General features: G+C 37.9%; 1 protein-coding gene and 1 long non-coding RNA gene across 7 annotated transcripts in view; one reads left to right on the forward strand and one right to left on the reverse strand.

The window, feature by feature from the left end:
* LOC148359971 (uncharacterized) overlaps positions 1 to 1,319 on the reverse strand; it is a 30,170-nt gene extending 28,851 nt beyond the window's left edge. For 3 of the 4 annotated variants that reach the window (XR_015851266.1, XR_015851265.1, XR_015851263.1), the window contains exon 1: positions 1,072 to 1,278. This is a non-coding gene — a long non-coding RNA (uncharacterized LOC148359971). The other variant, XR_015851264.1, reaches the window with a different exon arrangement.
* LOC148359974 (uncharacterized) lies at positions 888 to 16,545 on the forward strand. Of its 3 annotated transcripts, none has more exons than XM_088343416.1 (8): positions 888 to 1,252; positions 4,217 to 4,349; positions 4,435 to 5,458; positions 5,658 to 5,788; positions 7,454 to 7,614; positions 10,666 to 10,820; positions 11,155 to 11,240; positions 15,317 to 16,545. In XM_088343416.1, the coding sequence occupies exons 1-8, from the start codon at positions 1,103 to 1,105 to the stop codon at positions 15,424 to 15,426; spliced, it is 1,950 nt and encodes a 649-aa protein (XP_088199542.1). In that variant the 5' UTR covers positions 888 to 1,102; the 3' UTR covers positions 15,427 to 16,545. The 3 variants fall into 3 exon arrangements, with proteins under 3 accessions (XP_088199542.1, XP_088199543.1, XP_088199544.1); XM_088343417.1 differs by having other exon boundaries at positions 7,460 to 7,614; XM_088343418.1 differs by lacking the exon at positions 10,666 to 10,820.
* The last annotated feature ends 1,370 nt before the right edge of the window (positions 16,546 to 17,915 follow it).

A 17,915-nucleotide genomic window follows, 5' to 3' on the forward strand; every position in this document is an offset into this window, starting at 1 on the left:
TTGATAGACCCCATGCACCATGAAATATATCAATTACATTGTCTGAATAAGGGTGAAAAAATGAAACAATTCATTTTTGACTCTTGTGTATGGTATAGAAACACTGAAAACTGAGCTGGGGGTGATCTACTTATACTAAAGGATCTTATACATTTAACTGTATAGGATTTTAAACGATTGACTACAAATTACATTTAATGCAATAGATATTTACTGACTGTGCCCTTTTTCAATGAGCAGTAAAAGTTCAGGGCAGGCATAAGTGGTGGAAGGTGTTGTTTACAGGGATGAGACGTACTGCTGATAGCACATCAGCACACCCAGACGTTGTTGACACAGAACGGCTCAGCGTTGTCTTGGGAAGCCAGATATCAAGGCGCTCGTGTACGAGATTGTGAAGCCCAGGGGGCTTACTTGGCACGCCCATGGGAGGAGCCGGCACACCATTAGGCGGGGACAAGATGTCCAATAAGAGAAAGCTAAAGGACTTTAGAAGAGGGCTTCACACAGACTCCAATGTCACTACTTCTTCAGCCGTCTCCTGTTTTAGTCTGATGTTGTGAAATGTTGGCTTTCCGGATCATTTTTCTCTCAAGAAAGGAGCGCGCATAAATTGTTGGATGAATAAAGGTTGTGTTTGGTTAATGGAGTCAGATAACTAATTCGAACAATTTGGTAAACGGTACATTTTGATAATCAATTTCCAACAATACCTATCCAAAATTTGGTCTAAATTACAATTTTTTAATTTCCCTTTTTTTCCAAAGTAAAGGAGACCAAAAACTATGGATAAAAACAACAACAATAATAATTATAATATAATAACAATAACACCGTTTTCATCAAATTCAAGTATAGTATGCTAATTGAATTTTAGCTAACAGCAATGTCGGTCAACATGGCGGACAGGCCGTAATTAACGACAGGCGTCGAATTTACATTTTCCATCCACCCTTTGAAGATAAAATAAATCTATTGTGTAAAACACAACTAGATAGGCGTCGTTGAAGACTATTCCATATTGTTCCACCCTCACGAAAACACAAGTTCGGAATTTAGGAGCAGACTGACCGCCATACGAGCCAAGGAGAGGGGAGGAAAAATGAACGACACGCCGATGACCCATCCGCTTCTGCGGCGTCATTCTCTTCGTTCTTCCGCTGGTAATCCGTGGCAGATACTTTCTAAGGTTTTGTTGCTCGAATCTGCTCGAAGCAAGCTAGAAAATGAGCTTCGCATCATTACGAACAAGGTACAGTAAGCAACACAGTCGTGTAAATGGAGTTAACTACCAGAGCAGGTGGTCGACTTGTTTTCTCTGTGGAAATGACACCTGAAAGTTTTAACGTTACTAATTTAAATATGTTTTGTAACATGAATTATTCTTTTGAGAATGTTCTGTTCTTGGATTCGGTTTTGGCGTATTTCTTTTATAAGCGTTTATTTTGCAATATGTGCTCGTTTAAAAGGGAAGTTTGACGGTGTCGTCAGTACATAACACGCAAATTATCGCTGAAATCGTCAAAAGATTATTTTCATGATTGGAATATCGGTGATATTACTTCACTGAATTTAGGTTACCCAAATTCTCTTATGATTATCCTTTTTGGAAGTGAAGTTATGGACTCGTACTGCAACTTTTTTTTTAAATGGCATTGTACGTCAGTGGATGGATCTGCCAATTATGTAAAATCTAATTATTTTAACATTTTACTCAAAATGTTATGACCATGGCTCTTATTTTAAAGTGGCCTTTTAATTAATTGTGTGTTCGTTTAAATGACGTTTTTCTATTGAATGTTTGTTTTATTAATTGGATTCTGGCACCAGGGTTGGTTAGGGTTACTTTAACTGGATTACTTTCAATTACTTTTGGATTACTCCAATACCAATATGCTAATAAAAGACAAAAGAAACTAAATATGAATAAAATGAAAAAAATTGTGCAGGCTTGGGGAGTAACGGAATACATGGAACGGCAAAAATGATGTTGGCAAGCTGTTTGGATTTATTTTAATTTTGTTTCTGTCACATTTTTTGTTAGTTTTACCGGAGATCAAAGAGATCAGAGCCAGGAGAGAAAGCTTACCACGTGTTGTGAGTCATAAGTTTATTTATATTTAGTTTCTTTTGTCTTTTATTAGCATATTTGGTATTGGAGTAATCTAAAAGTAATTGAAAGTAATCAAGTTAAAGTAACCCTACCCAACCCTGTCTGGCACTCAAGGCCTTCCATACAGAATAGAAGAATAGAATATACCTTTATTGTCATTGTTACAAAATGGGTTAACATATTGTGACAACAAAATTGGGCATGACACTCCAGTTTCACACATTCACAGTGAGGTAAAAAAAAAGCCAAAAAGATAAAGGAACAGAAGATAAGGTTATAAAACAAGGAGGATAAGGTTATAGTTATAATTTACACAAGAAATGTCGGCATGTAGGATGTTACATACAGTTTGGTATCGTAATACAGTTCGTATCGTAAGGGTTTGTGCATTATGCATTTGGTGCAAAAATGGGGTAGGACAAAACTGCACGACCCAAAAAAAAATGCAGTGATCTCTTGCAAAATAAATGTATTCAAAATAACAATTGAAGTTGTTGCAGAGGTCATTAAAAGAGAAATAAAAAACACGGGCTGCACAAAGTACTGGTTTTTGTTTTTGTTTGGGGTTTTTTGAAAAAAAAAAAGAAAAAAAAAAGTCAAAATTCAAATTTAAATATCATTGAGCTACCAAGTCTGTCCTCCTATTTCCAATCCAGACAAAAAGCTTAAGCCTACATACATTTTAAACTAAACCCATTGCAAACTCAATTACAGTACCACATACAGTACATGCCTTTTAGTGGGCATTAACGGTATTACCACCTAAAGTGGTGTTTCAAATTAAAACTATAGTTGAATGCTGAAAATGGGGAGTTTTTGTCAAGTGTATTTTTTCCAATGTTTTAAAAAAAAACGATTTTCACGACTATATGGCGCACCCAAAAGCCTTTTTTTTTTTTTTTTTTTTTTTTCAAAAGCTGACCATGCGCCTTATAATAAATACAGTGCGCCATATACAGTATATGGATCAATATTGTGTCGCAACCAAGGCAAGCAGCCACCAACTAGATTTAGCCCCGTAGGCGAAGTAGTCCTCGGTGTATGCTGGGATATATATATTGGCGTTTCATTTCCTAACCAATGTGTCAATCATCATTTGAATGGGTCACTATTGGCTAAGTTATTCGGAGGTAAAAGAGACGGGTCCTTTCTAGCATTTTCAGGCTCATGCTAAAACGGCGTAAAACAAAGCCTGCAATTCGTCGAAAAAGATGTGAATCACATGTTAGGTTGCTCTATATCCTGTAGAAAAAATGTTTTCCTAGTCTGTAGTTATAAACAGGAATTATGGGATAAACAGACAGATAGTCACAAGCAACATCCATTGATGCACAGACGCTACTCTGCATATTTTTTCTTTTATTTGTCGGCATTATTGCGTGTTTTGGAGTGTAAATATATTTTACGCGGTTGGATGTACTACACTCACGGATGTAAGAGGACCATGGTTGCGTATTATTATTGAACGTGTTGGCTGCAAGATGACTTTGGTGAGCTAACGCGGCTTTATATTTTCCCAGTATCTTGTTTCAGACTGATCTTGATGTTTCTGTGATGAGTCTATTTTTAAATTCAATTCAAAATTTTTATTGTCATATGCACAGTTAAGAACCACGTTTCCCTGCACAATAATAGTCTTACTCTGCTGTCCACACAGTTACCAGCGAAAATGAAAATAGAAACTAAGGAATGCTTGGCATTTCTTGAATCCCAAGAGTTTACCCTTCCTAATGATTTGTGGAATAACGCATTTGAGTGATTGGCGACATCGTATAGACACCATGTCCATACGTGTCTGAGACACGTATTTTCTTCTTTGCGATCCGTTTGAATGTTAAGGGGTTAATAAGTTTGACTGAACTATCTGATTGACTATCCCACTGTAGCGTCTTATAGTCCGGTGCGCCTTATGTATGGAAAATATAGGACAAAAAAACTATTTTGGGGTGGTGCGCCTTATAGTGAAAATACGGTACTTATTTAATGGAAGTTCTCTAGATCATAAAAGTCAAACATGTCGTTTCATTGAAGTTAAATAGCTTTAGATGTATTTGATTTAATAGAAGTGTACAAGGCTGACAGTTGAATGTCTTTTGAATTAAGTTATATGCAGATGTCCAAGTTTTCCTGATGTCACCATTTTCAACAATTGTCTACAATGAAATTTCCAAGGCTTTAGATGAGAAATGTCAATTACTAGAAAATGTTTCAGTACTACTGAATGACCTATCATTTGGTAAGTCAATATTACTCAAAATGTATCCTTAGTGGAAAGCATCCTGCTAACCTTGATTATTCTTAATTTATTCATTTTCTGGCAGAGCCTAAGGTTTTTCTGCAACCTTTACGGGAAAATACGGCGACATCAAACCTATGCCAACCATTAGCCACGAGACAGGTCCTGTTAGCGGATGCAATCAAGTTCAGGCCTATGTTCCAAAACTCCGTTATGGCCACTTCCATCATCAAAGCAGTGCAGGTGATGAGAGATAGATTTAACTCTCAGTGGCTGAAAACATTCCACATCCTTCAGTTTCCTGCAAAAAAGGTTGATAAGAAGCCTCTTGAAAAGGTATCTGTTGATGTTGTCCACTCATCATTGAACCATAATGCTAAAGAGCATCTTGAAGTGAAATGTCAATCAGAGTCTGTGGATGTTCCTGCTGTCCTTATAAAAAGCCCTAAGGTCAACTGTGAAACCACTGCAAAGTTTACCTGGGGACTTGAAGATGTTGTACATATGCAACGCCAAAAGAAAACTACCACCCAACTGCTTCACATCCTAAAAGCAAAAGCCAAAACCAAGGAGTCAATGGAGGCCTTTTTTATCACACCGCTCACGCAGCCATCTTCTAAAACACACAATGAAAGTTCTCCCATCAGAAACACGTCACAAAATCAGATTGATGCCAAAGCTCCAAAGACATTACTTGCAGATACAGTTGACCACTCTACTTTTTTCAGTCTTAAGCGAGTAGATAAAAATGGCTTGCATACATACACGTGTACAATCGCAACCGAGAGGGAATTGTGGGATTTCGGAAATGTGGAAACGCTTGTCTCAAAAGAAGGGACTGAGAAAAAAGGAATGAACTTTTGCTCTGAAAATAAAGACCGCCAGATTGAAAAGGCTGAAGTAGACACCGCTGGCATGACAAATGCCTTGATATTCCCATGTGAAAATTCTACAAATGTAAAGCTCCAATCGACGTTAACCAAAATTCCAGAGTTCCAGGTGCCAAAGTTTGAGGAAACTGAAGTCATCGTGTCTCATATCGTGAGTCCAAGCAACTTCTACATCCAACGCGTCGACTCCATCACCAAGCTGAAGGCACTTTTTACTAGGTGCGTTATTTAATCCCCATCTGCTTTTTCTCATAGATTTTACAGGCCACGCTGATTCTGTGATCACATTTTTTTAACTTACGGGGCGCTTAGCGTTATTGTTCATTCATGTTCTTTGTAGATCACCCCCCCTTTATGTTTTTAATATTCCACATGTTTTTGATTGCTATTACTTTTTTTGGTCCTCATGTCGAAGCAGCTGGGAACCCAGCAGTTCATACGCTGAGCAGAACTGCATTCCAGTCATCGGAGCCCATGTATTGGCCCAGTTCCCTAATGAAGGACAATGGTGCAGGGCTCAGGTGACAAAAATATGCGGTGTCAGTAAAGGTGGGTCACAGGTTTGTAGTGCTAATCACAAGGTCAGGCTTGGGCAATTCATAGATTCGACAACGCTTGTTCTCAGCCAAAAAGAACGCGAGAATGACGACAGCTGGTGGCTGCCGATTTAGGTCGTCCATCGTTGTATCAGGTGTGATCCACACGTTTGTAGAGTGGTACCTCTAGTTACAATTTTATCTTGTTCTGGGAGTTAGCTTTCTAACCTGAAACATTTCTAAGTACAGTGTTTGTATTAAAAATTGTTTTGACGATTGGTCAAGAGCACTTGTGATTTTGATCAGAGGTATCCGTAACGTATGGTAGGGGTTATGTTCATTCATTTTCCTCAGCCAAAAACTAATTTGGAGAAGTGTTGGAATTGGATAAAGGCATGCTGTCGCCCCCACGTTTAGATCAACGTGAAGATGCTTGATGGTAACTGGTACAAAGTTATTTGTTCTACAGTAAGTGTTTTATTTAATTGAAGTTTATGCTGCTGTTGGGTCGGTTATAACTTCAGCCTCACAGCATGACATGTAGCTGCCACGTTCAATCAATCCATCCATTATCTGCACTGCTTATCCTCAGTAGGGTCGGGGGTGCTGGAGCCCATCCCGGCTATCTTTGGGCAGTGGGCACGGGACACCCACAACTGGTTACCACCCAGTACCTGCCACGTTAATTTGGTATATTACACTGAAACAAAAACCTGGACACAACTTAAAAAGTGTGTTTGTGCTGTCATACGTTATGAACTTGTAAAGTGATCTGCAAAGACAGCCTAAAGAAAATTTTGCTTATTTTATAGCGTTAGATGCTCCAAGAAATAAGAGTTAGTTGACATATCTAAAAGTCATTAATGCATGTTACAAGGGAAAACAATAAATTGCACCTACAGTGCTTTAATTTTGCAGTAAGGGTCCATCAGAGCTGACAAATCTGAATCAAATTCTATGTCAAGTTGGTACGGGGCTGATGACTTCCTTTTGGATCGCCAATATTACAAGGTTATTAGCGCGTTTGGTCACCTTGATTCCATTAGTATACTGTAACTTTGCATAACTTAGTTGGGACCCTTTTCTACTAAGTTTGTATAATAAGGAATAAATTATACAGCTATGCTATCAGGAATAGTGACTAAAGACTCACTTGCTATTGTTTTGGCCTCCCTATTTGCTTGTCGTGTAATACATGGCTATCGTCACGATGGTAGGCGTCGCTTAGCGCTCTCTGTCGGATCTTTTGGTAAGTGAACTTCCACTGTCAGTCAGTATGTTCAGTCGCTATGTCCTATAAGACAACATTTTATTACCTTGACTAGAGTATTATTTGCACAAGTTAACTCAAATCTACAACTTGGGATGGGCAGTTGTTCAGAGGTGGCAATAGTTACCCGCCCAAATTCAGGAAAATATGTTTCCCGATGTTGCAACAGACAATACACAGACATCATAAACATCAAATAAACTGTAGGTAAAAAGAGAATGTACAGTTGACAACTTCCTGTTCCAAAATCTCGGCCGATGCAGCAGGTTGTAGATGATGCCTTCATCAGGTCCAGGGAAAAGAATCAAAGAGGTTTTATTTGTGGGTGAATCAGCTCAGCCCCAATCTTTTTTTATTTTCAAAGATGCCATTCCTTGTTATAATCTTACATTCACTGCATTTTCCAAGATGTAGTCACTGATGGAGTCAGAGAGGAAACGTCCATCAAACTGGAGGTGATGAGGTTGGATTACGGCGACAATGCCTGCGTCTCATTGTACAACCTCAAGAAGCTGAGCCCTGAAATTTGCAATTTACCACTCCAGGCTGCGCAAGTCTCTCTGGCAAACGTGAGTAACTCCTTTTTAATCTTTTTCAGCAGCGATATTGCCTTCATGATATTCCACATGCATGGAAGACCATCAAAAGCGCCCGTTTTCAGACCAGATGTGTAAACAGCATCAATGTTATTTCTACAAGTGGTTCTATCAACAGCACCAATGTGTAAAATAAGGTTTTCACTTTTGTCTCTCAGATGAAAGGCAATTTGATGCTTACTGTGCTCTGCGATCCGTCCCACATGCTAGGAGTGGAGAATGAGCAGCAAGGACAGTTAACAAAATGAAAACTTAAAAATCATATAGCGATGTCCGGATCTCTGCTGTTTTGCAGTGATGGGCACATTCCTGAAAAAAGTCATGAATTACAGCTACTCGTTACTTTATTTAAAAAGTAATTCCGTTGATCCCCAGATTACTGACATCCATATGTAGAGTGGTACGCTAAAAGTAACTATTCAGTTATAAATTACCATATATACTCACATTGAAGCTGACCCCCTATAACTGCAAAAATAATTGAATAAAAATGTGTCCACCTACTTGTGGAAGCAGGGCAATATTCATAGTTTTTGCCTTTTGCAATCTTGACCGAGACAACCTTCAACCACTCCATGATTTCCTCCTCTACCGCTGAGTACTCACCAAGGCATTTTCTTTTTTTTTCAGGCATAGTTTATTCCAAAAATATTTTTAACAAACAAAAAGACCAAACTGTAGCGCACTTTCCATAAATTCTGTGCTCAAGTTTGCCCCATTGATATCGTTGATTGCCTTACCCCACACAATGCCTACTACTCGCTACTGTTAAAACCACAACCAAATATGTGCATATAATCTGACCCCATGATTTCAGTATTTTAGTTCATAGTTGAAAATATGACTTAAAAGTAGGTATATACGGTAGAGAGATTATCTCCAGCGCCCTCTGACAGCGCCACCATAACTGTATTTAGTTGTATTCTACATTCCCTTCTCAACCAATGCTTGCTGGTCATAAAATGTATGTTACAACGTGACCAAAAGAGGAACAGATATCAACAGACAATATGAGTATATACACGGTAGAGAGAATATCTCCATTACAAAAAATCCAGCGTCTTCATACTCAGACGGCGCCTATTGTAACTGGATTTAGTTGTATTACTTGTTCCCTTTTTAACCGTTGCTTGCGGTCCTAAAATGTAAGTTCTATCATGAGCAAAGGAAGAACAGATAGAGATCAACAGACGTGGCAAATTATGTTCCGCTTTTGTAAAGTGGCGGTGTAAAGCACTGTGTCATAACGACAGTTGAGTAAAAAAAATTGGATTAATAACGTGTTACAGTACTACAGAGAAAAGTAATTGCATACCCTTGATCCATTGTAACGTGTTAGTCCTAACGCTGGCTGGATGAGAAAAATAATTTTAACATCTATCTGTCACTTGCACGATTCAACCTTCCTCTTGCATTCATTCTCTAATCAGCTATAGGGCCACATTTAGCGCAACCCCAACATCATAGATGAGGTGAGTTGTATGTATGCGACTGTATTAATTATCCCCCAAAAAATTTAAGTTGGTTTGGCCCATTCAACCATTCTTCTTTTCTTTAGCAGTAAAATGAACACAAAACTGCGCGATTTATATGATTCAGGTACGATGGAGGGCAGAAAGGTGCTAGTTGGAACCCAAAAAGCCAGGAAAAGAAAAATAAACTTGTTAAAAGACTTTTATCATTCATTTCATTCATCTTGTACTTTTCACCTGTCATCTGTTTGTCCTTTGTTGTGTGTTGTTCTACGTTTTTGCAGAATTTAGCAGTTAACTGACTTAAGGGGAGGAGCGAATGAGAGAGAGAATAATTTTGCTTTAAACCAAAGCTCTCTCGTGGTGCATTAACCCAGTTTTAAATATATTTAATCGGCTGGTGGATTGTATAAAAAAACAGAAACCTATATCGGTTGACCTCTATATTGGACCGAACTACTCATACTGTTTAGCGCTTTGTCAGCTATGCGTGCACTGGACTCAACTGCGCTTTTAACATTGGATTGCATCAATATTAGATGAGATTTGCATGAGTTTAATTATATTTCCGAGCCATATGTACTCATAAAAGGGCCAAACATGGCTCGCCAGCCATAGATTCCCAAACACTTATGTAACGACCCTCAATCATGCGCGACACAAGGGTTCACAGTCACTCTGTTTATTGCCTGCATTCAATACACAATACAAATGAGTCAGGGCGTCTGTGCACGACTGCATACATCTTCAGCACGAGGTGATGGAGCTGAAGGTACGGCAAGCGCAGAAGCCCATAAAGTGCCAAACGAAAAAGACAGTCGCACACGCCCATGGCTTAACAAATGAATGCAGTATTAGAATTTTAACAGTAATGCAACAAAAACACAGATTTTGTGAGAATTCTAAAAAAAACAATTCAATTTTAACTCTTTTACACCTACAATAGAACGTGGATTAAATTAAGAAAAATAAAACAAGTCTGCTTAAAAATTACGCCGACACTGCTCTCTGGTGGCTTTGTATTACCATTGCAATTTACAAACAGAAGTCCGGCATGAATTTGACGTCATCGTTTGCTCTCGGTGGGAGGAATAACAGGAAATTATGAAACAACAGAGATGATACAGAGACGGCGGCAAACGCTAATAAATTGGGTTACAGAAACTCAGTTCAATTTTCAAAGCCCTAGATAAAGATAGCTGTTGGTTCATTATTTAGCTTACGATTTGTCAGGTTTTCTGGTTCTTTTTCCAACCGGCAGCACTCAATGACCTCAGACAACAAAAGCTATGGATTGATTCACAAACGATATCATAATGGTACTGGAAAAATAGGAAAATTGTCTTTGAAAGTATTTAAAAAGAGCTTGAATTTGGCCTTTTCATGGCCAAATTCAAGTACGAACACTGAGGAGTGAACTGACATCCACATTTAAAAACCTTTGCTCATTCTTTCATCGCTGTTATCCCTTGCCAAAGTTAGCTACCGAGAAAGGAAACTTTTTTTTTTCTTTTAATTAAACCCTCCACGTGTTTTGTCTATTCCTTCTTAGGTAATTCCTATAAATAAGACCGAATGGTCTGAGGAAGCAGTTGATTGGTTTAAAGCGATGGTGCACAATCGGAGGTTCTACGCCAGAATTTTCACACATGGTCCTAGCCTGTCAGTGGAGCTTTTTTTGGAAGAGGGGAAGCTTGGAGCTATGAGGTACTTGCCTGTGAAAAGAGGCCAGTTAATCAATTTGAAGCATATGACTTTATCCTTCCAAAATGAACAGGAAATCTCATAAACATTGATATGTTGACCCAGTCTGACTTTTCCTGATGTGTCAACAGCGTTGTTACTAAGACACGTCCCGTGCAAAATAAAAATCAGTTTTGTTTGAAGAGTCCTTGGCCAATTAGAATCGTCAGATCAATAATTGGTCAAGCCTTACAATCACAATGTTTTGTGAAGCGTATCGAATCAACGATTAGGCATGGGCTGTAAATTGTTGACTGAAGTATATTTATATATATTTCTTTTCATTTGTGCTTTGCAGGAGGGGGCCACCATTGTCTTTACGACTAGCTCAGAATGGACATGCAAAACACAGCAAATTGAAGAAAAGCAGTTTACCGAAAAATAGTAAGGAGTTCAACACTCAATTTTTGTTGTACTTTTCCAGACTTTTTTTAAAAAAATGCACTGCCATCATAGAAATATGCAAACAAATAGATATACAGACGCTGCCCTGCTTATGAATGGGATAGGTTCCTGACGATCGTAATCGTACGTACCGTATTTTCCGTACTATAAGGCGCACCGGGTTATAGGGCGCACCCCGAAAAAATAGTTTTTGGTCCTATTTTTGACATACATAAGACGCACCGGATTTTAAGGCGCTACAATGGGAACGTGGACAAAACAGTCAGATAGTTCAGTCCAACTTATTACCCCCTTAACATTCCCAAAGCTTGCAAAGACGCAAATACGTGTCGAGAACACGTGCGGATGCGGTGTCCGTAAGATGTCACTCAAATGCATCGTTCCATCATTCGGAAGGTTTTCTTTTTCGCTCGCAACTTTACTGTGCATATGACAATAAACACTTGGAATTGAGTTGAATTTAAAAATAGACACTGCATTCCATCCATTATCTGCACCGCATATCACAGAAACATCGAGTTCAGTCTGAAACAAGATACAGGGATAATATAGAAAGCCGGAGTAGCTCACCGAAGTCGTTGTGTTCATAATAATGTGCAGGCAATGTCCTCTTATATCCGTGAGGGTAGTAAATCCAGGAGAATACAATATTTACAAATACAGAATAGAAAAAAATGCTTTCTCTATGCCGTCAGCCACATGCTATACGCATACGTATTTTCGGCCAATTGCAGGCTTTGTTTCGCTGTTTAAGCCAATGGCAGCCTGTAAATTATAAAAAGGATCCGCCTCTTGACCTCCGAATAACTTTAGCCAATAGTGATCGTTTCAACTGATGATTGACACGTCTTTTTCGGCCAATTGCAGGCTTTGTTTGCCGTTGGAGCCAATGGCAGTCTGTAAATGATAAAAAGGATCCGCCTCTTGACCTCCGAATAACTTTAGCCAATAGTGATCGATTCAACTGATGATTGACATGTCTTTTTCGGCCAATTGCAGGCTTTGTTTGCCGTTTGAGCCAATGGCAGTCTGTAAATGATAAAAAGGATCCGCCTCTTGACCTCCGAATAACTTTAGCCAATAGCGATCGATTCAAATGATGATTGACACGTCTTTTTCGGCCAATTGCAGGCTTTGTTTGCCGTTTGAGCCAATGGCAGTCTGTAAATGATAAAAAGGATCCGCCTCTTGACCTCCGAATAACTTTAGCCAATAAAGATCAATTCAAATGATGATTGACACATTGGTTAGCCAATGAAACGCCGGTAAATAAATCCCAGCATCCACCGCGTACTACTTGGCGTTCGGGGGAAAATCGAGTCGGCGGCTGCAAGTTAGTTGCAAAACTTAATGTTGATCCATAAATAAGGCGCACTGTATTATAAGGTGCATGGTCAGCTTTTGAAAAAAATAAAGGCTTTTAGGTGCGCCTTATAGTGCGGAAAATACGGTAAGTTGAATTTGTTCGTAAGTTGCTACAGTGTTGTATTGTTTTGTACTAAAAGCTAAACATTTCATAAAATAATATGTTGTGTTTGGTTAATGGAGTCAGATAACTAATAAAGACTAATAATATAAATAATAAAGATAAATAAAGTTAAGTAAATGGTAAATGGTCTGCATTTATGTAGCGCTTTTCAAGTCAAGTTTAACTTACTTTTGGAAGATGGGCTTCAAGAGGACCAGATGATGGGAGTAGCCCCTTGGCCACCTTGCTCTTGGCTTTCTGTGAGAATCTTAGCCCACCCTATGTTGAACATGGCAACTGTAAATAAAAAAAAATGCGAGTTGACTGTGAGGGGCGCCGCTTCCAGGACGAGTGGAAATTAGATCATTTTTTAATACAATCCTAAAAAAACTGTGTTTGCCTAATTTGCAAAGAGACTGTGGCTGTTTTAAAATAATATAATTTAAAGAGGCACTGCTAGACAAAACATGATGACTACAAAAACTGACTGTGAACGAACGCTGTGAAAAGGTGAAGCAACTGGGAGCTGTTTTAAAAACACAGCTGTGCTTTTTCACGAAACCCTGCGAGTCCAATGAAAATGCTACAAAAGCCAGCTACGAGGTTGCAACGCTGATCGCTAAACACTGCAAACTTTCACTGACTTTGAATTTATTAAAGACTGTCATGAAAATTGTGGAGAAAAATTGTGCTTTGAAGAAGCGGCCGTTGGCAAATATTTGCCTGGCTCATAACACTTTGGTAAGGTGAATTGATATTAGATAATATGAAACAATTATAACCAAAATGAACCAAGTTGTACTTTTGGCCTCAGGTGTGCGCAGGCACTTTTTGGGAGAAAACGCAGTGGCGCCAGTGGTGTTGAGTATCAAACATGTTAGATATTTTTGGCGCTCGGACGCCAAATTCATCAAGTGTGTCGGGTAGCAAGGAAAACTGCGACTTGACGCATGCGCTCTAAATGCAAAACACCGCGCTGACCTGTTTAATGGGAGTTTCTTTTTATACTTGAGGAAGTGAATGTTCTGGTGAAGAGTTGGGAATCCGACTTTTTCTTAGAGAACTGGCATTTTTGGCTCGGCTAACTAAAAAAAGCCTGCTCTTTCGGCTACCTAGCGGCTCTTCGGGTTGTTTTTGTTGTATAATCAATACATTACCATTTATTATGTATTATGATGAATTACTTAAAAGTGGGAAAACCAAAGCAAAATGTACACGTAAACACGGGAAACATAAATTAAAATATTCATAAATCTACAAAGAAAAAGATGAAATCCAAAGCAATTTTAACCTTTATCATACTCGACAAATATATAGTCGACAGTGTAGAATCCCTAAAAAAATGCACTTTGACCAATTACAAGAGAATAATTATGTCTCGAACGGAACCGGCTCTTGATTAGTAGGTTGCTAGCTCCAGTCATCCACTCTATTCGATTGCTGCCGCATTCGCCAAGTCGCCTTTTCTTTCTGCGCTTTATTAAATACTGTATTCGTAATCACTTTGTAACGACTGTATATGGTAGTCACTATTTTGTAGGTTTTATGATCCAAAAACACTTGACTCAAACAACTTGGAGAAGAGAGAAAAACCGAGGGATGAAAACAGCTTCAGACATGAGGGGCCAGTAAAAATTTGATCTTTGGCCGTAATTGCCCCCCCTGGCCGGGCTTTGAACATGCCTACACTATGCAAATCAGTGTTTCTGGCATGGTGAGTAAAAATAGTGTAACAATAAGATAAGCTGTAATGTTTTTTTGTATGTCATCTGTAACTAGTAGTAAAGTGTCTGCACACTCATCCCCGCTACTCAGGTTTGAGTCCTGCTGTACACAATGTGTTGCTGTTTTTTCGATTTGATCATCATTGCTCGAATACGGTTGAATGGTAACATATACCTATAATTACTGGATGCATTTTGAATCTTAACCACCAAATTCTGCGGTATATAAGGCGCACCTCCATATTTTTGGCCACATTAGGGTTTTAAGACTGATTGTGACATATCTTGAATCCCAGCAGTTTAAGCTTCCCAATGATATGTGGCATGACTTTCAGTGACTGGTGACATCTTACCTTTTGAAAGAGGTCATGTGTATGAGACACGGTATAATGTGTTCAAGAAATAGTTAGCGTTTTTTTTTTTTTTTTTTCAATTGTGGGTTTTTGTCAACTTGCTCTTAAATTTGATTTCAAAGGGCATTCAAAACTCTTGATTTCAACTTGCCTTAAGTTGTCTCTTAATAGAACATAATCTGGCCAGGTAGTTTCAGAATTATTCGCAAACGATTTTCTCCATCTCAATTCTTTGCTTCATTTCTTCATTCCCAAGCAAAAACATGTTCCTGAAACTACATCGTTTTGTTAGTCACATCTCAGTCAAGCCTATTACCGTGTGTATGTCTAGAGTGCCCTCTTTTGGCTGTCTGGAATTTGAAAAAAAAAAGGCAAAATTTATCCTGGGTGTTTGTCCAAAGAGAAAAAAAAACACGTCACATCGTATATGTCACTCGCAACAGAAAAAAAAATAGTGACTATTTGGAAATGGTGTCAGATGGCAAGGCTTTACTGTCAATTACTTTGCAGACCGAGTTGAAGTCAGAAGAAAACAAGAATCGGACTGGGAGAAGTACCTCATCTCGCTACATGCAGCAAAAAAGATAAATAGGGATCATCCACAGTTTAATCTACCGTAATTTTGGGTAAAAGTGGGTGATATTGATGCTTTGCAATTTTGATACTTTAGCATTCTGTAATAGTCTCATTTGTGTGTTTTCCACTTCTGTCTGTTATTGAAAACATGTTTTGATCACACTCATTTCCAATTTTAACATTTAAAGTTTATTGCTAGGTCCATTGGGACTCATCATTTGAAAATATTTTTTGTTAATTATTATTATTCATGTTTTAGTTAGTGGATTTGGCCAAAACATTAACATAGAGTAACACCTCAGACAATAATTGTTCCAGTAGCCCAGTTAGTCTGTTAAATTCAGAATAAAATTGAAGGTAAGTCAAATATGCAGTAAGTCATTTGTTATGATATGCATGACTATTTTCTTTGTAGAATACGATTGAAGCAGCAAAATACATCTTTTTTTAAATCAATCTAAGTGATTGTCAATTTGATACACACTGGTGACCCAAATCAACATGTATTCCCAATGGCCTCTGACAATCAAGGCTTGTGTTTTACTGAATAGCAAAATTGTCAAAAGTGGAAGAGAATTGCCCCCACAATGGGTATCAATTTTGTGGTAAAAAACATTCCAGTTCCATGTCAAAACTATTTAAAAAGTAGCAATTTAAAAAAGGTTAATATCACACTTGTGTACGGTGGCTTTTCTAGTGTCAATATAACATTTCCCTGTGCTCAGCTGTTCATGACTACTGATCCAATTGACACTATATGTCAGCAGGCTAAATGGCGGTCCACTCAGATGAAAAGGCCTCATTTCTGTAAAACAAATTTAGTAATAAGTAGAATATTGTGTTTCAATTCCTAGAACTGCACGTATTCACCGAAATAACTACAAAAACTGCAGTGCATTAACCAGTTACTCTGAAATGTCAGCCGGCTTCCCACGACAATGTCATGAGTGACGCACTTGCAGATTTTAGACAAAACACAGAACAATCCACCATGCCTCTTTCCTTTTTTTCAGCCATGCTTTTTTTTCCGTTGTTGAGAAGAAGCAAATTCCCGATCAATTTTGAGTCGGGCAAAGGCGTCTCGGCAATAATCGTGTTGGCTGTGCTTTAATAAGCTTTGTATTTAGTTATAGTTGGATTTTATGTTTAAGTGTAAGAGCTGTTTTTATGTTTTGAAGAATAAATGTTCTCATTTAAATCCCTAGTGTGTAATATATGACCACAGCATGGCTCTGTTGTCTAATGTGAACGAAAACTAATGCAACAGCAAGTACAAAGACGCCAGACAAACATTGCAGACTACTAGGTAAGGACATTGGTATGATTCCTACTTTTTTGCCTGGTATTCATATCAATGTTTTTTGCTGACAAGGTTTTTTTTCATACCACTAGGGGGCACTACATACTACACACTGTCCCTTTAAGACTTGTTTTGCCTCTATTCTTCTTTTATACCCTAGTGTCCACTTTTAATTTTATTTGTTACTTCCTTTTCTCTTTTTTCCTTGCGTTTAACTTCTTTTTTCTTGGCTATTCATTCCCCTCCCGTTTTTTTCTCTTTGTTCTTGTGTCTTGATTTTCCCACTATCTTTTTTTTGTTAATTTCTATCTTTTTTTTTCTTTCTAACCAGTCTTTGTTTTTGGCTTTATTTTTCCCCTGTTTCTCATTTTGTGACTAATGTTACATGGAGAAGGTTTATTAATTGTCCTTATGTTGAGGTTTTTGAGTTTTTCCTTGTCCTCATCGAGGTTTTAGATCAGGGAATAGTGTCATGATAGTCTGTAGTTTGCCATTATCTGTGGTCTGTTCTGCCCTTTGAGTCTCCTTGGGATAAAGGGCTATACAAAAAACTTGACTTAAAATCATAATGTGTATTTAGGCCAAGAGTGATCAAACGTTAAGATTCGCGGTCCGCATGGCATAACATTTGACAGGAGGTTAAAATGATTGATTTTGTTTTTTAAATATACCAATACAGTCTGCAATCGAATACTTTGGCAATGCGTAAAAATATATATATATTTTTTAATCATCGTTAGTCATTTAGATCAACATCGAATCATTCTAATGTGGCTGCTGTTTCTAACAGACGTCTCTGTTTTTGGTTAACATTTCATTCATGCAAAACAAGATACAAATGTAGATACGTTTTTAGAATAACACTGACGATTTGCATTTTTGAATGAACATCTATACATCGACATTTTAGATTATTTTTTTTTATCTCTTAATAGAACTTCTATTCGAAATACTTTCAAATACCCAGAATAAAAGCAAAATGGTAATTGATGTCCTTTTTTAAGCACTAAATTTGGTATTATCCATTAAAGATCTCGAAATACAATACAGCTATTCTCAGAAGTGTTTTTGTTCTTGATAGATGAATAAATATTTAATCAAAGAAATAACAAATAAATAATAATGTAGCCAGCTCTTTAAATGAGACAAGAATGGCACCAAATCAGCCAAGTTTTATAGCAGTGCTTTTTTATTCATATTATCAGTATTTTTTCAACATTTGGCAGACTGGAT

The sequence above is a fragment of the Urocampus carinirostris genome, chromosome 9 (genome assembly GCF_059441175.1).
Source record: "Urocampus carinirostris isolate Australia breed hairy pipefish chromosome 9, RoL_Ucar_1.0, whole genome shotgun sequence".
NCBI lineage: Eukaryota > Metazoa > Chordata > Actinopteri > Syngnathiformes > Syngnathidae > Urocampus > Urocampus carinirostris.

Coding starts and splice junctions, on each gene's coding strand:
- LOC148359974 (XM_088343416.1), top strand. CDS start 1,103: ATGAACGACACGCCGATGACCCATCCGCTTCTGCGGCGTCATTCTCTT. Junction 1,253..4,216: donor TTCGCATCATTACGAACAAG/GTACAGTAAGCA, acceptor TTTTGAATTAAG/TTATATGCAGATGTCCAAGT. Junction 5,789..7,453: donor AATATGCGGTGTCAGTAAAG/GTGGGTCACAGG, acceptor GCATTTTCCAAG/ATGTAGTCACTGATGGAGTC.